Below are 12,860 nucleotides of genomic sequence, written 5' to 3' on the forward strand. Positions count from 1 at the left end.
TTTGGATCCATAGTATATTTCAATAGGGACAGCCAGGGGTCATTTCGTAGAAAAAGAGCTAGGGGAACTCATTAGCATAACTCATTAGCATATGCCACACCCCCTGACATCAGGGGCCCGGTGGTGGACCTGCAAGGCCAGCGGGAGTGCGAGGAAGCCCCGCGAAGGCCCTCCCTGGCCCCAGGCAGGCAGGGGTGGGGAGAGGCAGGGAGGAAGCAACTTACCCTCCCTCTTCTCCTGCCTCCTCCTGGCTGAATGAGGGCCGGAAGCGGGGCGGCCGGAAGCAGGGGGTGGGGCTTCGTCATGTGCCCCCCCGTACCTCACCCCAGGGAACTGCGTTCCCCCGCGTTCCCCCCCGAAATGACCTCTGGGGACAGGGCAGTTTATAAAAACACATTTCAAATGCAATGAATAGTGTTGAAAAGGAAGTGATAAACTGTATTACAGTGACAATAGGTATTCTAAAAAGACTCAGTACTGTCAGCCAGTTATTGGCTCTCAATAACTTATTAAGTTAGACAGACTATGGTCAATTACTACAATGGAACAGGAGCTACAAAACCTTTCAGGAAAATAATGTATGCAATGAAAGAACAGCATTGGTATGTAGAGACACAGGAGTACACAGAAACAACAATGCATCACAGCTGTAGTAGCTAATTTATATCAACAGTACTGAGATGCATTCCTCTTACACATACCTTTGGTCTAGCACAGCTTCTGAATAAGATGGTGGAGAGTCTACATCTGGTGGCCTATGGTAGGCCTGGCTGGACATGTACTGAACCCCATTATTGACATTGTAGGTTACACTGCAGTGATGCGGATGATCAAGGACAACCAGTCGGGATAGAAGGACGGGGTGCTGCAGCCGATGTACTGGGAGTGTCATGAGATTGTTGCGTTTTCGCTGGTGGTGCAACACCAAGGCAAGAAGTGCCACCACCAGCACAAAAATGGCAGAGCTGCCAATAATTGCATAGGTAATGCTGGGATAGTACAGCAGCTGAGGCTCTGTGGTCACATAATCCTGGTCACTGCCAGATTCTGCAAGGGACAGAAAAGGAGAAAAATAAGACATTTCCCTCATGTATTCTCTGCTAATGTACAACTGCCTGCCTGGCTTTTCACTGAATTTGCTCATTCTTCAGGAAGTATGGAAAATTAACTTATCAAGAATATATGCACAAAAACTGGAGATGAGTTAACAGAAATTGCACATGCTTTTGGCCTGCATTGCACAGACTGGCTTGAAGACTGTAGAGGGAAACAAAGCTAAGCAGGAAAGACAAGATGAAGTCATGGCCTTTGTATCAACAGTTGTTCTAACTTTTGATCAATAGTAGGCGGGCAACTGGGACACATGATATTTACATGCCTGTGCGTATAAATAGCTTTGACCAAAAAGCATCGTCATCTCCTTGTACAAAAACAAAACAAACAATGATGAAAGATTCAGTTCTCTCTCTCTCTATGTCTGTAATATTGCTTCAAGGGAGTAAAAGAAATACAATTTCTTATTGCAGAAATTTTGATTCTAGCAATATCCGCCGGTAATGAAACGGAAAGAAAAACATTCAAAAACTTCTGTCGTTTTGTGGGGACTGAAAGTTGTTTTCTGAGATTTGAAAAGCAGTTCCCTGTCCAGTATCCAGAAGCAAAAATCCTCTCTCCTGCTCTGTTTTAAATTTCAGTTCTGCAGCTCCCCTATTTGACTGGCTGCAAAGTGTATCTTCCATAACTTCAAGAATTCTCCTGCCAAATAAGATAGTGGATTTAAAGGATTCTGTTATTTAAATTTAAACATATCTGTTTAAATAATGGCTCACTGATAGCAAAGAAAGAAGGTGGATATGAATATGAATTAAGGAACATCAGCAATAATCAGCTCTCAGGCCAAAGGAACTCCCCCCCCCGCCCCCAATCTGGTTTCCTGACAAGAGCCCTCTATTGACAAACCAAAACTTCCCTTCAGTATCCAATTACAGTTCAACACAAACTGTGACAGTGTTACAAAATGTCTAAAGAGTTGCTTGATTCAAATCCAATAATACCTTAGAGACCAACAAGATTTTGGGGGGTTCTGACTCTCGAAAACCCATATCCCTACCGCGGACCAACATGACTACCCTCTGAAACAGAGTTTCAGTTTGAGATCACTTTGACAAGATTGTATTTTCTTAAGTTTCAGGCCGCTCTATTTGGATGAAGGAAAGTCTAACTCACCTTCACTGTGACCTAGTGGGGTGAATACAGACATGTCTGTTTCCATTCTAAAAGTCATGCCAAAATTATCACTGCACATTTTATGCTATTCTAAATTATTCCATTTTGGATCTTTTCCTAGAGTTGATGGAATAATCTTAAAGCCCGAAGATTCATATATGTCACCTAGTAGTCCATTGTTGATTGTACCACTTCTGATGACAGGCAGAGAATGATGTGTTTGAAATTTGCCGTAATAACCAGTCCCTGAATCTGCTAGATCACTGGTTTTCTCTTTTGTATTTATTGTATTTTATACTGTTTTGTGTTGTTTTATTGTTTTAACCTCGGCATTTATGCCCCTTGTTAGCCGCCCTGAGCCTTCGGGGAGGGCGGGATATAAATTTAAAAATAAATAAATAAAATAAAATTTTATTTCCAAGGGAATAATTGTGCTGAAATGCACTGCTCCTTTGCTAAATGTTTCTTTCTTTCCTTTAAAGATAAAAACATTGTCCCCAATTTAATTACTTCATGCATGCACACCTTTAACTAGAATGAATGCATATTCTTCCCGTCTTTGTCACAGCATCTACCTCAATCCTCTCATCTTGTTGTCTCCTTGACAGCAAATTTACATTGTTAAGTCTATCAGGACAGGTACCTGTCTTCTGGAACTCTGTGAAGCACTGTGCACAGTGATGGTGTATATAAGGAATAATAACCCCCTTTTCTTTCTTCCATTAACTTTCCACCCCAGCCACAACAATAACCCCAAGTGTCACATCTTCAAATTATGCTGTTGAATAAATAAGGTATAGAAAAGGAAAAGAATAAGATCCTCAGTGCAAGATAACCAAGTGCATTCAACTCAACAGAAGTCAACGACTACCATGGCTGCCTCTGTTGTCATTGCCAAAAAGGGAAAGGATTGCCACTTACTGCACCATAAATAGTTCCTACCATGAGAGAATTTACAGGGATGAGTGGGCAGAGGAAGAGATAATTCATAGTTGATACCATTTGTTAGAATAGTGCATCATCTCTGCTTCCAAGCAAACCAGCATTTAGCGCCGCTAAGGGGGTCGAATTTCTAAAAATCTATTCTTAGTGAACATGTACGTCATGGTAGGAGTGCTCTCCCCAAATTTCGTGTTTCTAGGTCCACGGGTTTGGCCTGGGCGTTGATTTTACAGTGAGGGGACTTTCTTTTATATAGGTCCCGGTCACACGGGCCAGAAAAAGCGGGGGGGGGGAGCGTGGCTGTTTGCCCCGGAGCAAAATAACGCGTGGGCGCCCGCTCACACATCCCACCCAGGTTAGGGGGTGAGGTGCCGATCACACGGCTATCCAGCAGCACAGCAAAGAAGCAGCGCGACGCGATCACAGCAGCAATTGCTAGGCACCGCTCCAATGGCAAATGGGTGTTCATTTTACCGCAGTTTGTGCGCATGCGCTGTTGGGCGCTTTTGCGCATCCTGCGGAGACTTGGGGGGGGGAAACCCTTGTTTGCTAAGGAACACTGGCGAGCGCCGGATGCCATGGGAGTCAATCGGAAACGCAATCAGACGCCCGCCCTTGCCCCGCGGAGTCCAGAAACCAGTACCTCGTAGGTACTAGTTTTTTAGTCCGCATCTTCGGCGGGACGCCACGGGAGCACTACGCTTCCCAGATGTTGCGGTATGATCACGCCCGGAAAATTCGTATCTTTAGCACGGCAAATGCTCCGTGTGGCCGGGGCCATATATAGATTTATTTCTCACCATTCCCCACAATAGGGATCTAAAGCATCTTACATCATTTTCCTTTCTTCCATTCCATCCTCATAACAACCCGTATGAGGTAGTTTAGGTTAAGAATGTGTACCTGGGCCCATCACCCCGACAGAATGGGGATTTGAAGCTGGGTCTCTTAGATTTTAGTCTGAAACTCTAATCATTACAGTCCATCCTGGGTAAGTCATGCAAATCACATGGTATCAAGTTGCTTTACAGTTGCTGCCAGGCCTGTCCCTGTTGAGTTCTCCCTCAAAGACCAAAACAGCCCAGGAAGGGGCTCTGCCCTTTCTGCCTTCTGACTAAAACCAAGGCTTGAAGGCTGGCAATACTGTTGTGGTTGCTTAGCAATGGCTACAGTGACCACTGAGGGGGCATTAGCTTCTTAAAGCTACAGATGCTGATTCTATTATTGTGGGGGGGGGATAATTCCCCATGTGTATTTTTTAAGATTTCAGAGTTTTCTGCAAAGCTAGGGCTTTGCTCAGGATTCTAGAAAGGTCTGTCTTGTCTGTTCTTTGCTCCAGTATCCACAGAACAGGCGTGTATAGATGATGATACAGGCTTACTTCAATCAACAAACACAAGCATGAAACAGGATTCTGTTAAACTATTTAAATTTAAAACTATGAACACAGCACCAAGGATGCTCTTCTGCCGAAGTTGTGACCATTACTATCAACTCTGATGACACTGAAACCTCTAGAGTGGAGGTTCTAATCTGACGCCCAGTAAGTTAGGCTGTGTGCACTCTATGCACAAGTTAGTTTCTTGACTGAACGTATACCCCACCTTTCAATGAACATGTTTACGGTGGCTGAGAAAATTAACATTGCCCCAAACATCACAGCAAATCGATACAAAATGGCTGTAAGAAACATAAAAATCTTCCGACAACTGCTATAATAATGTATTTGACCATTTAGGCCTGCCCCCTGCCTGTGAGATAAGCAAGTGATAGTTGATTGCCTTGCAGCTGCAAGAATGACTAATGAAGGGCTTACACAGACATCCAAGTGATGAAGGAAGCCCTCTGCTCCTTGTATCACCCTTCTGCATTTCTGGGCAGGCACCGCTACAAATGGCAAGGAGTTCTTGCAAGTTGACTGGCTCTCCTCAGTGGTTGGTGGCAACTGTATATAACATACTATGTCAGGGGACAGATATAAAGGTTATGACAGCTTTTCCTCTAGTATTCAGTTTATAGTTTTAGAGAAATATATGGATGCCTAGTTATGCGCTAATAACTTTCTGAAAATGTTTATACAACACAAATGAAGCCAATGAACTGAGTTTTCTATAGATGGAGTATTTACCTGTGAAGAGCCAGGTATGACAAGGGAGATTTATAATACACTGTTTGTTCTATTACAACAGAGTAGACAAGCCTAAATTAACTCAGATGCATGCAGTTCCCATTCTTCTCTGTTTTTGTTAGTAAGATCTGTGTATCCTAATGGCACTAGGTACAGATAGTTCATCAGTGCTACTTACACCTATTAAGCCTCATTATCAGCAAAGATGCCGAGTGTGCAGGCGACAAGCTTTGAGGCTAAAAGTATGAAAAAGAGCCCTGTGAAGGCTGGTAATGGGAAACATTACAGGGTAGACTCATTGGACTGTTTTACTGACCATGAACAAAGGACACCATCTCAAAATTATTAAAAAGGTCTAGGACCAATTGCATTAAGGCTGTTATACAATGGAACTGGGAAAGGCCATTACTTTGTCTCTCTCAAGCCTCTTCACCAGATGCACTTTTCCACACTTCATCAGGATGAAAGCTTTTGAAATACATAAACGGAACAGACATCTGAGGTCTTAATGAGCAAAGGCAATGGTTCCTCTCCAACAAAAGATACCACTTTAACGCCACATTTAAATTCCAATCGGTTCAAAAGTTGTGGGTGCTGCTTCGAAGGTTACAGGAGATGATGAAAGTCAAATCACTAAGGCTGGTGTTTAGTGCACATTTTTTGTACTGAAACTCCTTTCAAAAGTCTTAGATCAGAGCACAGTAGTACTCTGGCTGCTGATGCTTCTTAACAGCATGTTTCTTCATACTCCGCTTGGATTATGCTTATATGTTCTTAGAAAGAAAAGCCCACAAGGAACAGAAAAGAACAAGCACCGGACGGGGCATGGGAAGAAGGAAAACTCTTCAAAGCCCCATTTAGATACAGATGGTGGAACTCTGTGGCAGTGTCTTCTTCACAGTTTTCTTTATACTTGGTTCCATAACAGAAAGACATTTTCTTGTAAAGCCAGGCTTAACTATACATGCAATGGAATGAAGGGATGTAGGAGTTTCCCCTTCATGTATAACAGCCAGTTTCAGACTGGGGCTGTCATATGCCTGCAGAATGTAAACAGTTGCTTCACGGGATCAGACCTAGGCCCATTTAGTCTAGCACTCGGTTTCAAACAGTGGCAAACTGCATGGCTCTGGAAAATTGCAAGCGGGACATAAAGCCAATGGTCCTCTCCTGTTTTTTTCCCAAGTCCTGGCATTCAGCTGTATACTACCTTTTCAAGGCCCATTTAGTCTAGCACTCGGTTTCAAACAGTGGCAAACTGCATGGCTCTGGAAAATTGCAAGCGGGACATAAAGCCAATGGCCCTCTCCTGTTTTTCCCCCCAGAACCTGGCATTCAGATGTATACTACCTTTTTATATATGGAGCTCCCATTTAATTATCAGTCTATCATTTTTATACTGACTTTTCTCATGGTGCCCAGAGCATCTTTCATACTTTTCCCTTCCTCATTTTTGTTGGAGTGAGCAACTCAGCATACCTGGATGGGGGCGGGGGGGGGGGAGAATGCATCACTCTATGGATGTTATCTCCTTGAATGGGATGCCTCTCCTTGTCTTAACCCGGGAGCTGCTCTCTGGCCCCTCCTCTCACCTTGCCCTAACACTCTCCCCCATAGCCTTCCATGGAGACACATGTCTCTGCAGGTCTCTCCTGTAGACTCAGTGCCCTCGTACTCCCACTCACATGATGTCAGACAGACTGGCCATTTGTGACAGGGAAAGTACTCTTTAGGTTAGGCTTCTCTCTCTTCTTTTGACTGCAACCTGAACGTGAACTGGATCTACTTAAATAAATGTAAGTTTACCTTTTGGTCAACATACTTCTAGGGAGATTTATTTGCTGCACTCAGTATCACACTTCTACGACGGGGCAAACTCTGCTATATTAACCAAATATCCCAATAACTATCCTCATAGCAACCCAGTGAGGTAGGTTAGCTGAGAGAGTGCAACTAGCCTGAGGTTACCCAGTAAGTTTCGTGGCAAAAGGCGGGTTTGAACCTGAGTCTCCCAGAACCTAATCTGATGCTCTAACCACTACACCGTGGCATGACATTTTGAGGGACCAAAGCAAACAAATTTCTTAAGGCAGTCATTTATCCTCAATCACCATTATAGTCCTCAAATTCTCACAGTGCTTTACAAAAGCAGAGTTAGTGGAACAGGCCATGACAATTTTTGCTTATTATTGTAAGAGAGCATTACACAATGATTCACCAGACCCCAGATGTTTCCTCTCACCTTCACTCCTTTTTATTTTATCCAATGCCAGATCAAGCATATTTTTTGCATACTGAGCATTTTTTTTGCCCATTTTTAGTGTGGAAATAAAGAAGGTATAGGAACAAAGTTTGAAAATAAGCACAGAACATGCCACTACTTAGCTGCAGTTCTAAAATTAATCCTAGGTCTGTAAAAGGAAAGACTTTGCATTAACATCAGCAACTCAACATAGCTTACAAGAAGGCACTTTCCCAACCTACTTATTTGTCAGCACAAAAAAGACAGACTAAGATAAAGGGGCCTCTGGGACAACTCACACAACCGTCTTAGCTTTTGACAGCTGTAAGAAAAGGACAATCCCTAATGGTTTGCATATTGAAGTGGCCACGTACATGTGCTCTCACGGGCTGAAGTTAGTCTAGATTCTGTGTGGGATGGCTGTCTAGAAAAAAAAATGAGGGATGTCTACCTAATTCTTCCGAGTTCAAGCAATATTTTATTCAGTTGCACCACAAGATTACAATTGCATCATAAATGGCAGTGTTCCTTAATAAGGGTGTTGACACCAGTGTTCCCTCTAAGCTGAGTTAGTGTGAGCTAGCTCACCATTTTTTAGCCTCTGGCTGACACATTTTTGTCTTAGCTCAGGAAAAACGGCTCCAGAGCAAACTAATTTATGCAGTACCCAAATTGCTTGCTCACAACTATAAAGCCAGTAGCTCACAAAATAGAATTTTCGCTCACAAGACTCCACAGCTTAGAGGGAACATTGGTTGACACATTTCGCCAACGTGTTGGCTGGGAGTGTCTAGATGCACTAAGGAACAAACTACAAGTCAGAAGACAAACATGTGGTGTCCCATGATGTGAGTTTGGGTGGAGGCATTTGTAGGCAGAGGAATACTGACACCCTCCCATGCCCACGAGTTCTCCCCACAAATTTTTGCCCACCTGCTTTTAGGTCTTCCCTCCTAGCTAGAGCCACATGAGATATTTGCAGGGGAACATCAGTGGGAGAGAAAGATTAAGCACTTCTTTCACAGGCCACATTATACTTTCCTACAAATGCCCCTACAAATGCATCCATGTTACCGTATGTGGGCTTGGGACATATTTGCAGAGCTAACATGCAATTCCACCTTTATATTGTCAACTCTCTGGGAAGGAGATAGGCTTCTTCCATATTCTGTTCAATACCTAGCATACTAAATGGATGCAGGTACAATTTACTTACTATCTGTAAATAAGAAATTAACTAATAGCAAGACACTGTGTAAGCAGTACAGGCTATTGGCTTGTACAAAAGGAAAGGCACGATTGATAATGAGGCTCCAAGTTACAATCCAAGGGTTTAATGAGTCTGCAGAGTCAGCTGCAGTTGGCAAGAAATACTGCTAGCCAGCGTGATTTAGATATACTGTAACGTGTATTTTAATCCACTTTTAAATGTAGTGCAGTCATTCAAAGACTATTTTTGCAGGAAGTGCTGTTCTGAAAAACTGCTAGCACAACATTTATCTACTTTAGAGTATTACTTTTATGAATGCCATTCGTTTCAAGAAATACTCCAGGGAGGAGTAGTCATCAGATAAACCATCCATATGGTCTCATTCTCCAAAAGATAGCGTCGTGATGATTTAGGAACTTGAATTATCCTATGACCAAGGCTAGAAAATCAGTACGGAAAGTGGATATAAACAAGACTCATTAGGTCATGCAGTACACACTTGGACATTATTTCCAATCCCTGATCATAATTTTCCTGTTATGCATACGGTGCCTAAAACTAAGAACTGTACTAACTTTATGTCTGTGTGTAGCAATATCATAAACAAATCTCATGTTCACATATACCATTTCCACTCAAGCTTACCCCTTTGCCAGGTGACAGAGAGTAATGTCCAAACTGGGAGACCCATAATTTATCATAGTATCGTCCATACTCTGGTCTCTTGTATACATCACCATTTGTAAGGTATCAATGTGTAACTTTGCTAAGTGTGGTGTAGTGGTTAAGAGTGTTGGAGTCTCATCTGCAGAACCAGGTCTGATTTCCCACTCCTCCACATGAAGCCTGCTGGGTGACCTTGGGCCAGTCACAGTTCTCTCAGAACTCCCTCAGTCCCACCTGCCTCACAAGGTGTCTGTTGTGGGGAGAGGACGAGAAGATGATTATAAGCCACTTTGAGACTCCTTAGGGTAGAGGAAGGTAAAAGGTAAAGGTAAAGGTTCCCTTGCTCGAAAGCCAGTCGAATCCGACTCTAGGGTTGCGGTGCTCATCTCCGTTTCAAAGCCGAAGAGCCAGCGCTGTCCGAAGACGTTTCCATGGTCATGTGGCCGGCATGACTAAATACCAAGGCGCACGGAACGCTGTTACCTTCCCACCGAAGTGGTCCCTATTTATCTACTTGCAATTTCTTGCTTTCGAACTGCTAGGTTGGCAGGAGCTGGAACTAGAGACAGGAGCTCACCCTGTCTTGCGGCACCCGGGTCTTGAACCACTGAACTACTGACCTTCCACAGCCTGCAGTTCAGCGTCTTAACCACTTGAGCCACCGCAGCTCCATAGGTAGAGGAAAGCGGGGTATACAATCCTACTCTTCTTCCAACCCACTATGCAGGCATTAGTGGTGAAAATCACACATTACAACCAATCAAAAGCAGAATGTTCATCAAACAATTTGATATAAGATTTCCAGAAAAAACAAGTGATGTCAAGAAGTTAAATTTCCTGGAGAAGCTCAAGAAGTATCGGAGACTCCTTGGAGCTTAAAAATTAAAAACTTGAAATATAGATGAGATTCCATGTTCACCAAGTGGAATACAGCACCATTACTGCTCTCTTTCTTTATGCAGGCAGGTTTTATTATTGACTTCATCATTACGCTGAGTCAAGGTAATTTTATATTTATGAATATAAGGACTTGCAAGCAAATGGGTATCAGCAGTGCAACAATTAATATATGTCTGGCTATTTGTTAACACTATTGATCTCTGTAAAGTGAGAGGGCAGTTAAAAAGAGAAGGGGGAAAAACACCTTTGTTAAAAATGTGTAGGATGCTTTCTGGTAATACAATATACGGATGCAAAAAGCATTAATTTAGGATGAGATACAAGTTGGAAAAATTCCCACAAGATCTGAACAACTGGTTTCTGTTAACAAACTGAGATTATTAATAAATAGCAAATAATATAAAATTGTAGTCAAGAAAGCAAACTGCTGGCTCTAACTTCAAACAATTGTTCTGGTTAATATAATAAGCAAGGAGGTTATATTTTACCATTGTTTTCCCAATTTTCTATGGACCAATAATACTTGCTACAATCTTTATCTTATGTAAGATGCATGACAAAAAAGCAGTAGTTGATGTCATCAGCATCTCCCTCTCTTCCTTTAATCAGCACTGTGGAAAGCTAAGGAACACAGGTTCTACTAACAACAAAAGACTTGACTATATTTTGAAGAAGAAGAAGAGATTGGATTTATATCCCGCCCTTCACTACCCGAAGGAGTCTCAGAGCAGCTTACAATCCATTTCCCTTCCCCTCCCCACAACAGGCACCCTGTGAGGTAGGTGGGGCTGAGAGAGCTCTTTTGAGAACTGCCCTTGAGAGAACAGCTCTGAAAGAATTTATGACTGACCCAAGGTCACACCAGCAGCTGCATGTGGAGGAGTGGGGAATCAAACCTGGTTCTCCCAGATTAGAGTCCAAGCTCCTAACCACTACACCAAACTGGAATTAAGAGTGTAAAACTGATGCAGGGGCACAGCAAGAAAGGCCTTTTTGTGACTAAAATAGTATCAGTATAAAGGATTAAATCCCTTCCCCCAATGCTGCTCTTAATGGAATTGCACCCAGAGCTGCTCTTAATGGACATTTAAAGAGATGGGTGATCCAGTCATTGATCTCATCACTTGCACTCTGATCTGTGAATTAGTAACCTTCTAATTTGGAACTTCTACCATGCTGCCCAAACTGGTGCTGCATTAAACAGTCCTGAATAGGAAATTTAACTTCCTAACAACATTTTATTGTTAAAGAGTTCCAGTTTAAGTGTTTCGCCACTCGGATGCGTCCCGTCTCACTCTGATGGGGATGCGCCGAGACCCGGCCGACGGGAGGGGTCCGAGTTCGTCCTGGACCTCCCCGGGGTCTCTGTAGGAGACCCTCAGCCTGGGGAGCTGAGTAGAGCCTCTTCCAAGGTGACGGCCAAGGAATTGAGGCTCACCTTATTCCTGAAAGGTACCATCGCCGTGGAGCCAACATGGCACTTAAAGACAACTGCTGGAGCAAGCGACCGTGATCAAAACTTTAAAATGCTTCCAAAAGATCTCCAGGTCTCCAAACTGTGAGTTAAGCAAAGCTCAGGTGAAAAAGCGAACTGACCTTGGTAGTAATTGGAAGCGCCTAAGTTTGAAGCATGGAGGGAGAGGGACTAAGCACCCCCCTTTTAAAAAAGATTTAAAAGCGGTTTTAAATCGGAAATAAAAAGACTTAAAGCTAAAATAAGCGCATAAGTTAAGCGAAGGCAGAAACTGCCAAAATATACAACGCGGATTTAAATTGCATAACTTTTGCCTTGTTTTGGGAAACTTACTTCTTGTTGATATTATGGCTGGGAGAGGACGGAGGGTGCCGGAGAAAAAACTGGTGACCGGAAATAAAATACCAACGACTCCTTCCCAGAACCAGGAAATAACTACAGACTTTTCTTCACTGTTAGCAAATGCACTGCGCCCCCTAATGGCACAGATGACTAACCTCAACACCAAACTGGACAGTGTTCAAAAACAACTGAATCAAATGGATAAAAAAACCACAGTAACTGAAAAAAGTTGAAAAAAATGGAAAAACAGACTGAGAGTATTAATAAGAGAGTAGATGAAGCAGAGAAGGAAAGATCCTCCGATAAAACGCAATTAATACAGCTCCAGCTGGAAAGATCTACATATGTTCTATGCTTCCATGGGATCCCTGAAGAGAAGAACAAGGACTTAAAAGAACTTTTGGCGGAGGCTTTGGCCCCATTAATGGATTACAAACAGGAAGACCTTGTGAAAGAGATGAATGTAGCCTACAGGATCTACCCAGACTTTATAAAAAGAATAAACTCCCAGGGGAAACCTACTTAAAACTGACAAAACGATCTACCAGAGAACTGGTGCTAAAATCTACAATGGGAAAATCTTTAACAATTAAGAACGAAGAGATGAAAATACTAAAAGACATTCCCTTTGAAGTCAGAAAACGGAGGAAAGTATACAGGATGCTTACTCTCACTCTGCAAAAAAAAAAAAAAAATGGAGTACCATAAAGGGGGTTATTCCCGGAAGGAC

General features: G+C 42.8%; 1 protein-coding gene across 1 annotated transcript in view; it reads right to left on the reverse strand.

Annotated features, from left to right (window-relative positions):
• LDLRAD3 (low density lipoprotein receptor class A domain containing 3) overlaps positions 1 to 12,860 on the reverse strand; it is a 219,277-nt gene that overhangs the window by 4,875 nt on the left and 201,542 nt on the right. The window contains exon 5 of the mRNA XM_015422615.1: positions 702 to 1,047. Coding sequence (XP_015278101.1) covers positions 702 to 1,047 — 346 coding nt within the window. The remainder of the gene's footprint in view (positions 1 to 701; positions 1,048 to 12,860) is intronic.

Source organism: Gekko japonicus, unplaced genomic scaffold, assembly GCF_001447785.1.
Source record: "Gekko japonicus isolate JY-2015 unplaced genomic scaffold, Gekko_japonicus_V1.1 scaffold1835, whole genome shotgun sequence".
NCBI classification, from domain to species: Eukaryota; Metazoa; Chordata; class Lepidosauria; order Squamata; family Gekkonidae; genus Gekko; species Gekko japonicus.